We start from the raw sequence: 20,809 nt of genomic DNA on the forward strand, positions 1-20,809 counted from the left end.
GTGGGGGTCTTTGTAATAATGACTCTTGTCTTCACAATTCTGTTTCTTGCATTATTCATTATCCTAGTCATTGAAGCCCATGCATCATATCGCAAATTGCAGTTGTGTTAAATAAAAACTACTGAAACTTTACTGCATCTTTGTCATTGCCTGTGTTTGTATGGGACATGATATATCTGTGAGAAAGGGGTAATCTCCGTTTAACCACGACACTCCCTGAGATGTCTTGAGTCCATGAGTAAATGCTGCCACAAATCACCTATTACTATTGTGTTTCTGGTGAGGTGCTGCTAGTGAGCTGGTAAGGTTGGGACAACAGTTGCGATTTGTTGTAGGATAGGCATAGTCGCCTACAAACAAAAGTACTGTCATCCTCTAACCAGCAGTCTTGCCCAGAGCAAGAGTCCAAACTACGACATGGCGCCACCAACAATGGTGTTTGGGCACTAATTTACGGATACCCTGACTATCACAGTCTCACAGACAAGTACCCTAAGTACCATTATACGGAGACGTATGTGGTCTTTGGGAAATTCCTCCTCAGCTGAAAAGGTAACACCTGATTAAGCTGTAGGTTGTTCGAACTCAAACTCATAAAAGGACTTATACTCCCCATTTTAGTGTTCCATTTTTCTAAACAAAAATGGCTGCTGATATTCCTGAAAATGCTAGACAAGCTCTAACACAACATTTATTAGCGCACGGCCTTACAGATGAGGGAGGGGATGTCACTCTTATAATAGAAGCTAATGAAGCATGCCAAACAGAAACATTTTATTGTTGGGTCACCTTTCCTGAGGTGGGCCAGAGAACACATACATTCAACACATATGAAATTGCAAATGTACCTCCACGGTACCGAGTGTACCAGTATCATGAAATATCGCTCGCATACCAAGAGCACCAGAACTGGTTTGAAGGCACCCTACCACATGTACTACAAAGAGTGAGGCTAGGTCCCTTAAGTAATGACGGACCAACGTGGCCTATGTTTGCCACATACACACCTCACCTAGACATACAAAATATGACAATAGCAGATCTGCGAGATTTATACAATGAATTAGTGACATTATATAGACGAATAGTTCAGTTTGCAATGCGAACATTGAACACCGGACCAGCGCGTCCAGCACCACCAGCAGCTGGTGGTTACCAATTGGCTACTGGGATTAATCCACAAACAGTGCATACTATCATGGGTAAAGTACCCATAGAATGGGAAAAAATACAGTTCTGGATTGCCAAGAAAACAAATCAGCTGGAAGCTGTGTTTCCCCATATGGGACCACAGGAAAAACATAGACTGCTCACTATGTGCTTGCCCTTTGGGATGGCTCCCTCAGTGGATGACTGCGCCACATGGGGTACAGTCTTCGCTGCCATATACACTACCACACATGGTACAATCTCAGAAATAGGGAGAACATTAAAACTCCAGACAGATATACAGATTCACGTCCCTCTCGTTCCTTTCAGGACGCACCGGATAGACGTAGCGAGAGAGGGGGCCGTCCAGATCGACGTCCTGAATACGTGAAACAAAAGAAAGACTTGCCGCAGTCTACCATTAAAAAAGAAGAAAAGACTCCTCAGCAAAAGCCACAGTTTAAAAAGAAAAAGGTGGCAGCACTGACAGCTAAAAATGCCATTAATATTGAGAACACTGTTGAGGAACAAGAAGTGGGCAGTGACTCTGTTAGACAGCGCAGCAGAGGTCACGATATGTCGCCAGATTCTGAAAGATCATCTGGATTCGGCAACAACTAACGATTTTATCGCAGTTGAAACTGCGGACGCCCGCGTTCTTCCACCAGACAGGGTTTTTGACTTAAAAATTCAGATAGAGAGAGACATGGAGCGCACCATTAGTGTGATATTTTGGGATGAACTTACTAGTGACATCCTATTGGCCGAAAGAGACTGGCCACCTGAGCACGTCCGTAAGCTCCCGCATGGGGAAGATGTAATTTTGCCTTCCGATCTTGTTCCGGAATCAGAAAAAGAAGCCTATGCTGTTGAATGGGCTTTAGCGCAGGCACCTGCATTATACCGCAATCATGTAGGTTGGGACAAGGAGTCTCCTTGTCATGTTATTCCCGTTAGGTCTATACTCACCCAGCTTGAGTACCAGGGAGTAATTGAGCCCTGCACATCTGCAATGAATAACCCGTTATTCCCCGTTGCAAAGCCGGACCATTCATACAGAATAGTCATTGATTATAGACATTTAAATAGTCATACACGCACATATGCCATATAAAACTCAAATAACACAGCACTAATAAACAATATAGTGCGTAAAAAATGTAAAAACAACATTAGACATATCTAATAGCTTTTTCTGCCAGAACTTAGCACACGAAAGTCGGGACCTAAGTGCATTCTCATTTGGCTCTCAGAAACGCTTTTGTTGTTCACCTCAAGGCTATAAAAACAGCCTGGGGCTATTTTCCGCCCGTGTAACATCAATATTACATGATATTGATTCCAAGGCATTATCCTATGTGGATGACATATATCTCACAGACGACGACCTCGACATTCATCTTGCAAGGGTCGATCGGATAGGGTTTGCAGACCTCGGTTACAAATTCAACTTTAAAAAGAGCAAAATAGCCTTTCTCAGTGTACTGTTCCTGGGATATGAGCTATCAAATGTGGGAAAGAGCCTGGCCCCGCACTTTCTAGAAAAATGTGCTCAACTGCACCCTCCCAACACACTCAAGAAACTGGTCACTACTAAGTAATTTAATTTTGGCAGAGCATACATTCCAGATTATGCACAACGTATCAAGCCACTTTATGACTTGGTCCAGCCCAATTTTTCTAGCAGACACTGGACAGTTGAACATACACGAATCCTTAGGGAAATGCAGCAGGACATGCTAGAAGCTAGACACTTACACACATGTTATAATGAAACAAATTTGGTCATCAGAATAATTCCTGGTGCCATTGGATTTACCTATGTCACCTTCAACGAGGGTGACACGGTACCCATAGCATATAAATCTCATTTAAACTCTAATGCACAACAGCATTTTGCAAAGATTCTGATGGCAGTTCAGATGGCCGTCATAAAGAAGAGGCCACTTGCCCAGGGGAAACGTATTATTGTTGTCACCCCGGTGCCGGCCTTAAAGGCTGTCACCTAAAGCATTGTATCCACGTTGGATTCAATGGGCAACGTCTCTGACCGCCACTGATGTCTATTATATTTTGGCAGATACAGGGTAGGGAAGCTTTATTTTGAGCATGCCTGATTCCTGTGCAAATGATTTTCTTAAATGATACTATTCAGCAGATGTCATGTCTGGGGTTAGCAAAAATGAAAGACATGAACACGCCGAGTATCCCCACTCCGGCAAGGTTTAAAGATTGGCAATATTCCCATAATATCACTGAGGAAATGCTAGGTGGAATGGTTAAGGCTGGTACCTATAATTCTTCACTTTCCAGTTTCGGCGGGTGGTTAATACGGCCCACTGACACTAATGAGTGTCAAGCACATTTCTTGAACTCTTCAAGGGTTTTTTCAATTAACAGGCCAGACCCTCGCTTTGTATCGGGTCAACATACTGGTATAATTACGACATACAGTGTGGGAAAATTGTGCCAGCAATGGGTACAGACTAACACGTTAGCCGCAGTTAAGAAACATCTGAACACTCTTTCTGAAGATGTAGACTTGCAGGATTTTCAATGGGGTCCTAGAAAACAGCGCTCGAAAAGGTTCCTATATGCTATGTACAATGAAATTTGGAAACTTTCACAGATTGAGGCTGCTGCACGTTTAAGGCAATTGGATAAGGAAAATTTAGAGAAGGTTTTAGCAGTTGTCGATAACGGCATGAATACTCTGTTCAACAAGATTAATTCACTATAAATATAGTGTTGTCTGCTATTGATATTACTCAAACAGACTTGTGCCAGTTATATCATGGACAGACACAGCTACGTTCTATCATGCAGCTGGGTTGGACTCTACAGACACTGAAAAATGGTGGAATTCCATGGAAGTATATTAACGGGAGTGAATACTTTACTACTTTTAATTTTTCCAGAGAACAACAGACAATGGCTAAAAGGGAGGCTGGTTTCACCATGCTTCACGTAGAAAAATTAGATACGTTGCCCTTCACGGTAGTAGAGAGTCATTCAACTATCTGGCTCTTACATGGCATAATTAATGTACCCATTTCGACCTTTCGTTTCTCAAGCTGTCTGAAACATTTTGCGGTGGGAAGGTACGAGCAACTAGGAGATAGCTATATTAAGGAAGAGTGGGAGTTGCCCTTTGATTATAAATGTCTGAATGGCCAAACAGAGGTCTTTCTTAGCGGAAGCGAATTTGAGACTGTTGTTAGTCATTGAATGATGTGCAAGCAGGTGTCCCTTCACGGTCTTTGCAATGCGGGGATCACAAACTTGGCCTGTTTACTGAAGGGTACTCCCATCCCTTTGATTCGCCTGGTATTTCATGAACTTTCCAATGGAAGTTATGCAGTACTGAACGATCAAAGTTGTTGCGGCATGTGACCAGGAATTGCCTACACAATCTCGGTCTCGAAGGCTGTTACATGTTCTGGACATGTTTTATTCCCCCCCACACAAGAGATAAAAGTATCTGACATGTGGCCTCACATAGATACTATTAATGTAAACTATGACAAGCTGAGCAGGCTAAAGGTGCTATTGTTTCAAAAACAGGTCGCCTTGACATCAGCAAAAGAGACGTATGCTCTCCAGATTGCGAGATCATCAGCCGAGATACAATCCCTATTAAATACCAACTTCCCCAAGCACTTTGAGAACTGGTATCCAGAATATTCAATGCTTCGAGCACTACTGGGATTGTTTATTTCTTTAAGGCTGTCAGGTCCGGTTTCGTGTCCATCTTCCAGACTGTCTTCGGAGTCATCCCTTCGGCCATCCATTTGCTCTTTTCAAGTGTGTTTGGTGGCTTTCCAATTATTTTGGCTTTGATTGGCGGACTACTACTGCTATTTCTTCTGATTTACAGTGGTTGTTTCTTTACAGCTATGCAGAGCAATGGAGCCACTCCCACCAACTCCGCTGTGCCGTGAACGCCTGGTTCGGATCTTCGGTGCACCCTTGCTGGTGGAACTGGAGAATGACTGGTCGTTGTAATTTCGGCCCCTTCTCTGGTGCGTACAACCAGTTCTCCGCTGCATATGGTGCCTCTTTGAACATCTGCCTATGGTCTGTCTTGCTGTTGCACTGACATATCCTGTGGACCACGAACTGCTGATGTCCCCGATGAGGGTTCATATATGGTCATGCCCCTGAGGTTGCTCCGCAAGGCCACCTATGAGCTTTCCGTTTTGAGATCTAACATGGACGACGGCACTGCAACGGATGACTTTACACCAGAAAGTACTGCTCACTGCTGCTCTGTGGATCCGTTTGTCCATCCAGCACTCGATTTAACATCAGATGATGTTGACTCATTTTTGAGGTCCTTGGTTGGTGACTTTGACGTCACTCTTCGAGATCACGCGTACAGCAAATAATTTGAGGAATTGGCCTGCCATTCCCGATTAAAAATTATGCATTTAAATTAACTTGCTTTGGCACGCTGTGCTTGTCATGGTTGACATTAACTTCTCTGTATGCATTTTAGCTGAACTGTTTTTATTACTTTTTTAACATATTTTAAAGAGTTTTTTAGCTAGTTTTTGATGCTTTTACATGCATTGCAAGATGGTGGGGGTCTTTGTAATAATGACTCTTGTCTTCAAAATTCTGTTTCTTGCATTATTCATTAACCTAATCTGGACAGGATTAAAATATTGTTGGTGGTGTTTTAGGAACTAAACACCTGTACAACCCAATATCTGAGACCCTTCTAATCTGTCCAGGCTACACTAGAATAAATTAGTGAAGTGATTAGCCTGAGTCAGTTTTAGATATTTTTTCTGTTGTTCGTCTGTGATCCCTGTACCATAATTGTTGGTCTTGTCTTTTGTGCTTATATGTTCCCCCACCCTTACTGCTCCACTCCAAAGGGGATTTATCATTTTGGAGTGTGTTAGCAGGGCCCTATGATGAAGCATGCCACAATTTGTGGGTAAGGGCCGTTTTTTCAAATATTATAGATTTTTGTTGGAGTTTGACAATATTTCTTGTCCTTTTTGTGTGATGACGTATTGGTTTAGGGAGGTTGGACAGGGAATTCCTCTCACCCCTTCATAGTGTTTTGAAGGGACAGAGGGGAACCAGGACTCCAGTCATCTCGGGCCGGCCAAACATACATGCGCACTAGGCTCTCTCAAACCTGGCAACGCAGGCAGAAAAAGGTATGTTTTTTTAAAATTATTATTTGCTGCGTGCCCCTCCCAACCCCTTTTTCCTCCCGCGAGCAGCAACTGCCTAAAACATGTTACACAAATACAAGAAAGAAAGTTTTTTAGATCACCTTTAATGGCTGCTAAATATCCTTTGAGTTCTCGTTGAAGCCTTGTTCCTTCTGTCTGTAAAACAAAAAGAAAGGGAAAAAATAAATGTTTGTGATAAAAGATGAGGGTTTCTAAATGAAAAAAAGTAAAAATGCACACAAAGATTGCCAACTGATATTTCTTTCCTGCAAAAAAATTGCATACCAAAATGAATACTAATCTTGGTGTTTCAGTGCCTTCTCTCATGATTCCACTTAGGATTTTTCAGATAGCAGTAAGCCATTTTGTAGCTATGCCTACTTTTTCTCTTGGACATTACAACAAATGATAATGTCCAAGGAAACATCTTTTGTGAAGTTGGATATGCCTTGTGATGTGCTTTCAGACTTGGTCCTAGGATGTCTACACACTCTGCAATCGGAAGTCATATGTACTAATGTACCAATGGATTTCTAAGAAGACCAAAACGAATTGACTTTTTTAATAAAAATTATATCTTCCTTTTTCGAAACTGACAACAATGTTTAGAGTAGGCAACAACGTACAGAAAGTACACAAGTTCTGAAACTTATAAAGGTATATATGTTTTATCATTTTATAGCCACCTTTATTAATCTTGTAACACACTACAGATCCTCAAATACAGCACAATAACTTGTATTGAACTGCGTCTAAAGATAAATAAATGGCTGAAATACCTTTTGACGAAAAATACGTGTACTTTTTACATTAACTTTTTAGCTGACTATTTGTGTTCAAAAGCATTTCGTTCACAAACTGTCTTTTGCCGACAATACTTAAGAACTTGATGATTTCTATCCTAATTCTCGTACTGGTAAATTCGGCAAGGTGCTTGCCACAAAACCTTAGTTAGCATAGTACAAATCACTGTTCATAAATGTATAATAAACTGTTATGAGTAGCTGTTAAAGCATGATAGCCTTAACGTAGTTTCAGTGTTTCCGGTGAAGAAGCTGTCTTCCAAATTATCTTCATTAGAAATATTTAAATCACCTTTTTTTATCAGTAGTTTCGTACGTAAAACTTTTATAGAACATACATGCAGCATTCTAACATTGCTTTGTTACACTTTATTAAGGCTTGTGCTTAATAGGTTATAATATTTACACACAAAGATGATTTAATTTAAGCAGCCAATACTGTTGCTGAGGATTTTATGACGATATAGGGCCAGATGTATCATCTAACCCTTTTGCGAATCGGTAATAGCGATTTTTAAGAAATCGCTATTTCTGACTCGCAAAATGGTATGTATCATATTTGCGATTGTGTAATAGCGATTTCTTAAAATTCACAAATGCTATTACCGAATCGCAAATTGCGATACAGACCCCATTCGCACCTATGGGCCTGCAGGCCCATATTTGCGAATTTTTTGCATTTCCCAAATTGCGAATTCCTAACTGGAATTCGAAATTTGGGAAATGCAAACCCACGGGTGCTGGAGGCATAAGGCCCCCTCTGCTGCACCCCTAAAAAATATTTTAGGACATGTAAGGTGCACACATGCCAAAGGGGCATGTGTGCGTTATATGCCAATTTTAAAAATGCATTTTTACATTTTGCACATGGTTACCACCAAGTTTTACTTGGTGGTAATTGCGATTCCTTAATGCCCAATTCGCTTTAAGGAAAAGCTTCATACATGTGCTTAAGAAATCGCAAATAAGGATTCCTTATTTGCGATCTCTTATTTAGAGAATTGTAATTTGCAATTCTCTAAACGGGCTCGCAATTTTAAGGAATCGCTATTTTAGCGATTCTTTAAAATTGCATTGCCAATGCCTTTCATACATACTGAAAGGCACTTTTGCATTCGCAAACGGGCATTCGCACCATTTGTGAATGCAAAAAGGCTTGATACATGTGGCCCCTAGTTAGCAACTGGTAGCCACTTAAACCTTCCCAAAGCTGGACACCTTTAGCTTCATTTTTCTAAGGTAACATTCCCAGTTATTGTAGCTCATCAAATTGACATTGTTTGGATTTATCAATTAGATGCAATCATGCTTACATCAGTGATGCAATGTATAATGATGCCAACCCCCCCACTGCAGAAAGTGATGAGGGTGCCCCTGAGTCTCCCTTATCTCCAAGATAGTAATTGGCCTTCGGCTGAAGAAGTCCCCTTGAAGGGGCCTGTTTTACGCCGTGCTACACATAGATAATTCAGATATATTATTAGCTTTGTGAATATCTTCTCTTATGATTAAAAATATGATAATGTTCAAGCAACGTTTGGTGAAGTTTGATATGCCTTATGTCCTGCATCGGATTTTATGCTAGGACATCTAAATATTGTGTGAGTAGTTGAATTCAAGTGTACTCATGCACTAATGATACTTAGCAGGATCAACTGTAGCCACTTCATAGTGCAGAAATTACAAAATATATAAAGTCATGCATGTTGCAGTCTACATAACCACACATTCAACACTATAAAAACCATTTCATTAAGTCTAAGAATACTAGACTATTTGTATGTTTTAAAAGCCCATGTACTTTTTCGTCATTTGTTGTTCGGAATAAAGGCATAATAAGTGAAGGCTTTCTGGCTAGCCCTACAATATACAGTACACAATTCTAACATAACAAATTAAAAGTTCTTGCTCTCCCACTAATATATGCCTAATCTCTCTCAGTATTTTTGCCCAGGCATTCTAATTTTATTGAGACTAAAAAGGTGTTACACAAATAATTGTCCTATGTGACTTTAGTGCACCATAGATGAAAGGCACAGATAAAAGCAATATTTAGAGGGAACAATTTTCCAATTCACATCAGATGTTACTGAGTGAAAGGTGTCTTCAGTTTACCTCTTAATAATGAAAGTGATAGTCACAGCCATAATGGGAAAATGATTGAATACAACTAAAGGACCCAATAACACATCACCTAACATTGTGAGTGTGACAAATTCCAAGACAATTATGTGATACTTTGTTTCTTCACAAGAACGTAGTTGTTAGTTTGCACCTCTAGTTTAAAAAAAAAAACATTTAGAAGTATGTACTTTTCTAGTCTGCAAAAACAAAGAAAATGTTACCCTACAATTGTCCAGTGAACACGCTATATTAAATGTAGCTAGCTCATGAATGTGTCTGAGATTCTACAACTTTATATCACTCTTGGTCTTTGAAGGACAAACTTCAACTACCAAATATTACTGACCTTTAGGGTTTATGTCAAACCCATTTTGGCTAAGAATTGGCAGAGACTAGAAACAGTGAATATCATAAATGCAGTGTACCAACACTTAACACAGTATTTTTGTCAAGGTCCCATATTTCTCAGTCACCTAAAGCAGAAGTGGAAGGGCCATATCACGGTGAGGGAGCCCAATTGATATACATAGGCAGAAATCAGTAGTTTGATATTTGTCTAGTTAACAGAAAGAGACAGGATTTCAATGGCAGATTGGGATAAGAGATGTGATGCAACCCACATTTAATCAATGAGAGATTGGACGCAACTCTTCTATGATGAGTGATAGATATGATGAAAACCGTATGAGTCTATTGGCACTAACGAGGTAATTCAAGCAATGCACCATGACACATAGATGCCAGTTGATATGTTATTAAACGACAGCCCACACGTCTTTAATTTTGCCATTATCAGTAAACCACATTATCCAACTGGATTTGCTAAATATGTAAGCTGGTGTATACATACATAATATTTTCACTAGATTTGACTCTGATTTACATAGTCTAGAAAGTGCATTCTTTGTTTCTTGTGATTGAAATTATGCTTTATAAATTTGTTGCACATTGTTAGTATGACCCAAGCAGTCCCAAGCTCAGTAAAGACAATGTGAGCTGAATTAGTCAAACTACCTCACTCACAACTAAGGGTAACAACAGGATCCACCCACATTCAGACGAAAATACCAAAAGCCAGGGTAATTCTATTTTATCGGTAGTTGATTTTAAGGGAGATAGCATGATGCCGTTCTTACTTCTGTTCAACAAAACACACATAGATGTAAAACTAAAAGTGAAAGAAAATTTAAGGGAAGTAAACTATCAAAAGCAAATTCAATAAAATCAACAAACCAGCTTTGCAAATAAAAGTCTGTGGAAACAAAATACTCTGTTGTGTTCTTCTTCCTACCTGTCTGTAGGGTTCTTCTGTCCCTCTCTTGGTGCCCTTCAGACAAATCCCATCCAACAGTAGGTTAACCAAACTTACGCAGAAGCAGCATATGTTACAATTGTTTTCTTTGAGAGTCAGGGAATGTAGTTGACTTGACTCCCATCAGAGATTTGATATTTGTGATTGTCTCCTGAAATATTTATTTTTTGCCTAAAACTTCATTAGGGGATCGTGCACTAAGATTGGCACCTTCAAATTCTGACCCCACTTAATTGGGATAGATGATAAATCACTATCAAAGAGTACTGCATTTTCTTAGTGGCATTGGACCCCAAGATATCACCACCAACTTACCAGCTGGGGTCTATGGAGGTTAGTCCTAGGTATTTCTCTTGGGGGCATCATGTCCTTTTTTGGCTTCTCCTAATATTTTTACTCTGATTTTCTTACCTTCTAACCCCACACTCAATCACTTACCTCTGACTGCTTCAGTGATATTTTACATTACATGTTCCCCAGAACCCTGATGCTGAAGTCTATTCTTTACTATTCTTTCTTTCACCTGTCGCTCCAAAATCATTCTGTCCATTCACCCACTCCCCCCAGGCACCTTGAATGTCTCCTCCACTGCTACAAATTTAAATTAATTTTTCAAATGGTCAATGCCTGTGGAATAGTTTATTACTACCAACACTATGGAATTACTTTCTCAAGTACTGTATTTAGGAAAAATGCACGTATGTCTTACACTGAACACCATAAATAAACGAATGAATTTCCAACCATTTGTTAAACTGGATTACCGCAAAGGCCTGCTCGTAGGCCTCTATCAATATTTCTTCTACCAAACTTCTTAGACAAAGGACAGACACACTCACACCATTCCCTCTTGTCACCAAGCCCGGACGTTCTCAAATAAAAATAACTCAGTGAACGGAGTTTTCCTTTACACTCTTACCTACAAACTGACCTTCTTCACTACCTCCACCGCCATGATTTTATGATCTGCCATCTTATACTTGCTGGTCACACCTAATCCACTTTTTGAAGGTTCAGATACAAATTTGTCTGATTCGTCTACTGTTTTCAAGATACGCACCACTGAAACCCACTGCCCCTTGAGCTTTGAGCCTGCCCGTCACTAACATGTGTAAAACTATCCCGAAGTGGTCTGGATTTTAAGGTAAAGGACAAACAACTAATGACCCTCAAACTATAGAGAGACTTTTGTCAAAATGGTTTTCCTTCCGGTATCTGTCCATCACAAAACAGCTTACTTGTACAGTACTTTAATTACCCACTTTAGTGGGTATTATCCACTCTATCTACCTATCATGCTATGTTCCTTTACTGTCCTTTCATACAAACTTTCTGATTGAAATGTTACACCCCTCATGGAAGTAACGAGAATAAGACAATAATTATATAAAAAATAATGGCACTTACGATTAAGTGCCAGAAAAGAGGTTTTCTTATATTTAAAGGTGTAATTTTTTAGGAAGGTATAACGGTTAAGCCATTTAGCATGCAGACAATTATTTCCTGATATTTGTGAACCCTAAAAGGAAACGATTTGTTATTCGGCTTTTCCAAACTCCCCAAATACCTGAGTTATTTATTTTCTCTATGTGCACAACATAGAAAATCTCCACCTCTACTTGGGATTTTGTTACCTCGAAGCTTTACCATCTTGATACAGAAATGCTAGAAGCAAAAAAGTTGCTAAATTCACATCATACTATTTAACATTATTTGCAGCATCACCCTTTGCTGAGAAAGGTGAAATGGCTGGTAGCTCTGTATGTATGCTTGATGCTATATATATATATATATATATATATATATATATGTATATATATATATATATATATATATATATATATCAGAAGGAGGCTGTGGATGCTAATTTATGCACTGTTCCTTGGCATTCTGCTGCAAGTGTAACAGTGTGAATTTCTTCAGCCTGATGAAAGCTCTATAAATTGACAGTTTTTTAAAGCACCTCTTGGCTTGGCAATTTGCAGGAAGACACTTACCACGCTGGTTGGATGATAGTATTTACCATCCAGATTATTTGGTTGTATATATTAATGACACTTTCACTACATGCTATTCAACAAGTTCCAATACTACAAAACTCCACTTTGACGCATCTTGTTCGATCGTGCTTTCTCACTTTCTGTATGCATATGTATGATATACAAATGCTACTAGTTTTAGGACATCAAAGATATGACCAATGCCTACCCCACTGCCCACTGTATGTAGTCTGTGGTTAATGACTGACATGGAGCTCTTTCTTGCACCCCTGGTACTGGTAGAGGCTTTATCCTGATTTTCAAACTTTAAGAGGAAACACATCTATCCTATATCACTCCATAATGCAGAGTATTGCTATAACTAATATAGTGGGATCAAGACTCGATTATGGCAATTCACCTAATCTTAGCCTTTCAAAGCCACTCTTCACTAAACTGCAGGTAAATCAAAATGTGCTTTTGGACTCCTCCTTCCTGTATGCAGGTCTGGCCATGTAGTGTCAATCCTAGCGAATTCCAATGGATATTAGTATATTTAAACATGGCATTTAATGTATGTGTGTTTGTCATTCACTGGGCACCGTATGGCACTGCACCATCTTTTACTGTAAAAGGTGTCTCACGTAATCCTAAGTAAGCCCTTTGTTCTTCATCAGTTCACTTCTGAAAGTCCCTCACTTCCTTAGGAAAAACAAGAGATGGATTTTCTTTCTCAGTGCTGCCCTGCACAGTGTGAATTTTTTTTACCTTTGAGATTTCAGCAGACATCTTCCACCCTATCTTCTGTAAACATTTTAAATTGTGATGTTTACTCCTCTAATTGTTTTCAATTGGCATCTTGCGGCATATGGGTTTCATGTTGTCCTCTTTCTTTACAGAATAGTTGCAACATTACCATCCTATACCATACCATACCATACTATACCATACAATACCATACCATACATACCATCGATGTATCAAGATACTGCAGCAATTCTACAAGTCTCATATAATTATATTTTTTCATTGGACCTTGCCTTTTATCTCTGTTTGGATTCTCACTGTGGTGTTTTAGCCCACCCGACATTCCATTTTTGAATGTGGCCTCTAGCACCTTCAGACCTAATTGTGCCTGAGGATTGTTTGTGTGACAGTTGTTGAGGAGCTGCTTGTGGCTGAAGTTGAATAAAGAGCCTGTTCGCCTTTCTTCTAACCTTTTCTTCATTATATGATTATTTCTTCAAAGTGGCAATATTCTGCTGGGATTAGAGGGATTCTTCACCTCAACACAACTTTAGGGCTTTGTTTTTCCTTTGCTATATTGCTCTGCTTGAATTTTATGACCCTTCATCTCAGTTATAGGGTGTGTGGATAGAAGCTTGGTGATCAGACTACATAGCAGGAGGTAGGGTCAGTGTGACCATGTGGTGAGCAGTCAACAAGAATATAAGTGAGGTGGTGCTTTGACTTGATATTATTGACTCATTCAAGATGCTTGGCCTAGCAACAATTGGAAACACAGTCTGGGTGAAGTTGTGAGCAGGGGTGTATCCATAAACAGCATCTCGCGACCTATTTTCTAAGCATTACTGGAATGCACTGCCTTCCTGCGAATATGATGCGAGAAAGGCTGGCCTGTTCAGGGGGTGTAGTGTGATGTAACTGTGACCTGGGACACATTTTCAAGGAGTCACTGGAATGTGGAAGTACACAGTTAGAACGTGCTTCTCTGTGAGAGACTCATCAGCACCATTTAATTTTAATACACCAATGCCTGGGCTGGGTGGTGAGTAACATGAGGGTGTGAGGGAGGAAAGTGTTGTAGATGGCATTTACGTTCTTTGCATCACAAGCATCTTAACCCAAGAACTGTACCTTAACCACAGAGTGGGTGAGTGCATCAAAAATATTGCATTCACAGAGCATTTTAGTTGATGTATGTATGTATGCATGTATGTATGTGGTATTTCTATAGCTTGAACCTATCCAAAAAGCAGCAGAGCGCTTCTCATGGTCATAGACAAGTGAAACGTCAGTGAGTAAGAGAAGAAGCTGGGTAGTGTATAGTTAATTCTTTTTGTTATGTAGTTTTTTTTGTAGATGCAAACCTTCAATTCTTCCCTGAATTGGAGCAGCTTTGCAGCAGTCTTGGTGGATACAGGGATGTTATTTCTGATTCTGGGTGTATAGAAGAAAAGGGCCTGCTGTCTTGTTTTTTCCTTTTCATCCTTCTTGATCTGCAGTCTGATGGTGTCCTGGATATGGGTGTGCCGAGATCCACCAGAGATGGTGACCTTCTCTGCAAGGTAAGTGCGGGTGGTGGTCGTTCCATCAGGATGGCTATGATGTGATCATGATTCTTCAGGCCCTGGATGATACGTGCTGCACTATGGAGGATGTCCCTAATCAATGACAATGCGGAGTCTGGGAGTCCATGGAGTAGAGCATTACCATAATCAGAATGCAATAGTACAAGGTTTTGAACAGCAGCTCTAAATAATTTTTTTGGAAGAAATGGTTTGACTTTCTTTAGAAGGGAGAACTGGTACAAGACCATGTTTGTGTGTTTTGGAAATGTGATCCTTGTGGATGAGGTTGATGTCCATGGTAAATCCAAATGACATGGCTTTCAGTAAAAGTTGGGATTGAAAGCCATCAAGTTTCACGTCATTGAGCAAGGTTGTAGTGTATTTTGTTCATTGTTGTTGGCAAATAACAAGAACTCTATCTTAGTTGGGTTGAGCTGGAGGTAGGCACTAGACATCCCAGTCTGGGTGATTTCTAAGCAGTGTTTGAGGCATTGGATGTCTCAAGCAGGGGAGACTTTCAATGAAATATGTGTACTGTTAAAAATTGGGTTTCAAGTTGGCTAGGGTATGCACCTAAGCCAGGCAGAACTGACCCACTCTAGTCAGGGCGAGGGTGTTACACACCCAAGATAACCCCTGCTCACCCCCTTGGCAGCTTGGCACGAGCTGTCGGCCCTATCACACAGGCAACGTGTAAAGTGTTTACACAACACACACAACACATGTGACATACTATTCTTACCACAAAGGAAACACAGCACCAACTTATATAAAAATAAACTGTATTGTAAAAAACATCATTAGACCAAACACAACATGTCAGTAATACCCTGCTACCCAAGCAGTTATCAGAACATTACACAGTACTGATACCCTGCAGAAGTCACATATAACACACAGGTTACTCATTATTCTGCAACATAAGCAGTAGTACGGAAAACATTACTACAATAATGCACATCATAAGATCCTCACAAATGCCCATATCAGGAACATTAGAAAGAACATGGCACATCATAAAAAGAAACAGGATAGCATAACATTTTCAGCATGCCCATGAAAGGCACATCCGAAAACATATGGCAAATTATACCAAACAGGTTAGCATCAAATTCCCAGAGTATTCATAAAGAACATGTGGCCATCCTAAGTACCTGTTTGTATCCTGAAGGCACCTTGAGTGCCACAAGGAAAACTGGGGGGGGGGCCCTGGCACTCCTCTGTGCCAAAACAGTGGCTGTTTTATGATCAGGCGTAGAGGGGCGGCACACACCCCCTTTGTTTTTATTCTGGGGCACCTCCTGGGGCCCACTCCCAACCTATGGCACCCATGGTCTCTGCGGATCCCCCCGGAGCCACGACTGGCCCACTGGTGGGGAAGGCAGAGCAGCAACATAGGGGCCGAGCGGTGCAGGGGGCCTCCGATGAGGCCTCCTCCCCACCCTTGACCTGCTAACAAAGATGAGGGCCCAGTGAGGTGGGGAGCCTCCGATGAAGTTTCCTTCCCTGCCCGGCCTCGCAAAGCTTACTCGCCCTCACATGATCTTGTGCACAAGTAGTTGCAGCCTGCCCAGGCCACAGTGGTGAACCTCCAACAGTGGGGGCTGGTTGGTGCACTCGCTCAAGTCTCCACTCTGTGGTGCCTCAGGGGCACAGGACATGGCACTCTTTCGAACACGCTCGTGTTTTGTAAACGCCCAGGTCGCGGTGGGGATGTAGACACATAAGCAGCTCGTGAGGCGCACACAAGGCACTAGGGTCAGCAAAGATAAAGCGCTCTCCAAGCCCTAAACTGCCCACAAGAGAAAGTGCTCTTCAGGTACTTCAGGAAAGGGCATGGAGGCGCTCTCCAGGCGCTACGTCATGAAACATGAAGCGCTCCTCATGTGCTTTGGGTAGGCAGTCACAGGGGCCAGAACACCCAGCCAGTATCCAGTTCCAAGTATGTTTCAGTGTCTCAAATTGTGGGGAAAAATCCCCTGTACTTATACTCAGTTTTGCTAAGGTTTAACAAAGAGGAAGAGAGAAGGTTCCAACCAGTTACAACTGGTTCTGGGATTATCCCCTCTCTCCTCTAGCACAGGCTCCAGACATCAGCTGAGGGTAAACAAGCCCTTTGTGTGAGGCCAGGGCACAGCCTTTACAAATTCAAGTGTGCCCCACCTCCCCTTCTCTCAGCCCAGGAAGACCATTCAAAATGCAGATGCACCTCTGTGACACCGCCACCCTCCCTGTGTATAGGCTGTCTAAAACGTATGCACAAAGCCCAACTGTCACTTTTCCCAGAAGCGGATTGGAGTCAAGCTGCAAAATACCAGAGTCTTAAGCACAGAGAAATGCTCACTTTCTAGAAGTGACATTGCTATAATGGTAATAACAAATCCACCTACACCAGTAAGCAGCATTTCTCACTATCATTACAAACATACCAAACATGACTACGCTACCCCTCATAAATCAGACAATACCCCCTGGACATAAGACAGGGCATTTCCAATGCAATTCTATGAGAAGGCAGCACTTACAGCAGTGAGGAACCAAATAGTCTGTTTGTCACTACCAGGACAGGCCACACAAGCAGGAACATGTCCTACCTTCTACATATATAGCACTGTGCCCATAGGGCTAGCTAGGGCCTACCTTAGGGGTGACTTACATGTAGTAAAAGGGGAGTTATGGGCCTGGCAAGTAAATTTACATGCCAGGTCCATGTGGCAGAAAACTGCACACGCAAGCCCTGCGCTAGCAAGCCTGAGACAGGTTTGACAGGCTACTTCTTTGGGTGGCGCAAGCAGCACTGCGGGCCCACTAGTAGCATTTAATTTACAGGCCCTGGGTATAGAGATACTACTGTACAAGGGACTTACAGGTAAATAAAATATGCCATTTAGGTGTAGGCCAATCATCCCAACTTTAGAAGGGAAAGCACTTGCACTTTAGCACTGACCAGCAGTGGTAAAGTGCTCGGAGTCCTAGAGCCGACAGCAAGAGGTCAGACAAAATATGAGGAAGGAGACATAAAGTCCAGGGATGAACCTGCAAAAAGGGCCAGGTCCAACATGTATCATCAGCATATTGTTGAATATTGATGTTATCTGTGGGTAGGGCACGTATAGGTTGAAGATGACAGGAGACAGTCTGGAGCTCTGGGGGATTCCATAAGTGACAAGGATCTTTTGTGACCTGATGTTGCCATGTGATCAAACTGGTGCCTATTGGAAGGATGGAAGAAGAACCAGTGAAGCTCATTGCTGGTGAATCCCATGTGAGACTTCAAATGTATGTTTGCACATAGGATGGTTGACTGTGATGAAGGCAGCTGAGAGGTCCAGCAATATCAAGAGACAGGAGTCGTCTTCATCTGTGGTCAAGAGGGCATCATCTATGATGTGTAAGGTTGCTGTCTCAGTGCAGCAGCATGATCTGAACCCAGAATGGTAGTCATGCAGAAGGTGGTTAGCATTGATGTGGTCTTGGAGTTCAACATAGACTGCTGTTTTAATGATCTTACTGATGAATGGTAGGTGAGTGGTGTGCCAACAGTTGGCGAGGCCATCAGAGTCTAGTGTAGGTGTCTTTAGGAGTGGGAGGATCTCGCCTACCTTGAGAGCTTCTGTGAAGATATCTTGAGTGATTGAGCTGCATAACAATGGTAGGTCTGGGTAAGAAAGTATGCCCAGATACAACTTTAATGAAAGACAATGGTAATACATCATCTACATAACAAGTAGCTTTGAAGGATTTGGGTATGCCAGTGATACTTGCAACAGATAGAGCTTTGAAGACTGGCCCTCGCAGGATTATGCGGGAAGTGGTGGGTGTATGGATTGAAGCAGGCTTTGTGTTATAAATGTGCTTTAAGAACTTCTGTATTTTTTCAATGATGAAGAGATTGATGGAATTGAACTTTTCTGTGGCATGAGGAATAGGTAGGTCCAGCAGGGATTAATGCAGTAGTTGATTGTCTTGAACAGCGTTCTGCTTCTAGTGGTGGTGGATCTGCCTGGATAAGGAGTAGTGTCATAGTGTGGTTACGAGTTATAGGAAACTGCATGAAGTTTATTTTCATGTGTAACTAACAGCACATGAGAAACTCCTTAGACATTTGTAGTTTAATCAAAATTCAGCTACCCATTTTATCAGTGGTCTCACTAGATCAGACCATATTTCACCTGTCTAAAGAACACTTTATTGACTTACAATCTGTAGTAGGGTGATTTGTCAGACCATGGTTATTATTCAAAGACCAAAATATGTCATGGCAGATTTCATGGCCACTAAATTTAAGTAGAATAAACCTACCTAGTAACTTCAGTCAGCACAATATTTCTTTATCATTATTCCTTAATCTTGAACTGTTACATTTAATGAAAGATCCACTGCTGCCAACAATGCCTGTAACACGCTCCTTTTAAACTTGCAAAGTGCACCCTCTTTGCTTCATTTTAGCAAGCTATTGAAATATTTTTATTCAACTAACAAGAAAACATGGATGAGTTGCTGTTGGACTTTTTTGCTTATGCAGGGTCATCCCCAATCTTTTTGCCTCCTGCCTCCTATTTTTTTTTACCTATTGCTGTTGGCTTTTGAACTCTGAGCACTTTACCACTGCTAACCAGTGCTAACGTGCATATGCTCTCAGTGTAAATTGTATGTAATTGGTTTATCCATGATTGGCATATTTGATGTACTAGTAAGTCCCTAGTAAAGTGCACTATAGGTGCCAGGGCCTGTAAATCAAATGCTACTAGTGGGCCTGCAGCACTGGTTGTGCCAGCCACATAAGTAGCTCTGTAATCATGCCTCAGACCTGCCATTGCAGTGTCTGTGTGTGCATTTTTAACTGTAAATTCAAAGTTGGCAAGTGTACCCACTTGCCAGGCCTAAACCTTCCATTTTCTTACATGTAAGGCACCCCTAAGGTAGGCCATAGGTAGCCCCAAGGGCAGGGTGCAGTGTATGGTTAAGGTAGGACATATAGTAATATGTTTTATATGTCCTGACAGAGAAATATTGCTAAATTCGTTTTTCACTGTTGCAAGGCCTGTCCCTCTCATAGGTTAACATGGGGGCTACCTTTAAATCTGATTAAAGTGTAGATTCCCTTTGGGAGCGGATGGACATGTGGAGTTTGGGATCTCTGAGCTCACAATTTAAAAATACATCTTTTAGTAAAGTTGCTTTTAAGATTGTGCGTTTGAAAATGCCACTTTTAGAAAGTGAGCATTTTCTTGCTTATACCATTTCTGTGACTCTGCCTGTTTGTGGATTCCCTGTCTGGGTCAGTTTGACAGTTGGGCTGGTTGAACCTCACACTAGACAGTGACACAAAAGGATCTGGGGTGTAGTCTGCATTTCCTGATGAGCCATCTGTGCTAGGAGGGAGGGGAGGAGTGGTCACTTACACCTGAAAGGGCTGTGCCTGTCCTCACACAATGTCATCTCGGACCCCCTGGTGAGTGTCTGGGGCCTGGCCTGGGAAAGTCAGGATTTCACATTCAAAAGAGACTTTACTTTGAAGTAGGCCTACTTCAAAGGAGAAATTGGGAATAAGAAGGGCACCCAAAACCACTGACTTTAGAACACTTCTGGAAACAAGAGGAACCTCTGCCTGGAGAAGAGCTGAATAGCTGAGGAAGAAGAGCTGCCCTGCCTGTGACTGTGCTCTGTGGAGCTATCCTGCAGTTGCTGCTTCTGCCAGAGTAAGAGGGCAAAGTGAGGAAATCTCCAAGAGCTTGATTTAGAGCTTGCCTCCTGTTGTTTGAAGTCTCAGGGACAGCAAAGACTTTGCTCTGCCAGCACCTGGAGTCTCTGGAGAGACTCCTGCTCTGACAAGTGGTGCCCTATCCAGTCCCTGGGCCCTTGAAAGGAAAGCTGGTGGAAATCCAAGGAAATTGACTTCGGATGACTTCAGACCGACCTCGCTGCTGAATCCGGT

At 41.5% G+C, this 20,809-nt stretch overlaps 1 protein-coding gene across 12 annotated transcripts in view; it reads right to left on the reverse strand.

Moving 5' to 3' along the window:
* Positions 1–20,809, reverse strand: part of AMPH (amphiphysin) — a 927,201-nt gene that overhangs the window by 496,133 nt on the left and 410,259 nt on the right. For all 12 annotated transcript variants that reach the window (XM_069215773.1, XM_069215772.1, XM_069215765.1 and 9 more), the window contains exon 3: positions 6,443–6,497. In XM_069215773.1, the coding sequence (XP_069071874.1) occupies positions 6,443–6,497 (55 nt within the window). The remainder of the gene's footprint in view (positions 1–6,442; positions 6,498–20,809) is intronic.

This window comes from Pleurodeles waltl, chromosome 2_1 (genome assembly GCF_031143425.1).
Source record: "Pleurodeles waltl isolate 20211129_DDA chromosome 2_1, aPleWal1.hap1.20221129, whole genome shotgun sequence".
Classification (NCBI taxonomy): domain Eukaryota; kingdom Metazoa; phylum Chordata; class Amphibia; order Caudata; family Salamandridae; genus Pleurodeles; species Pleurodeles waltl.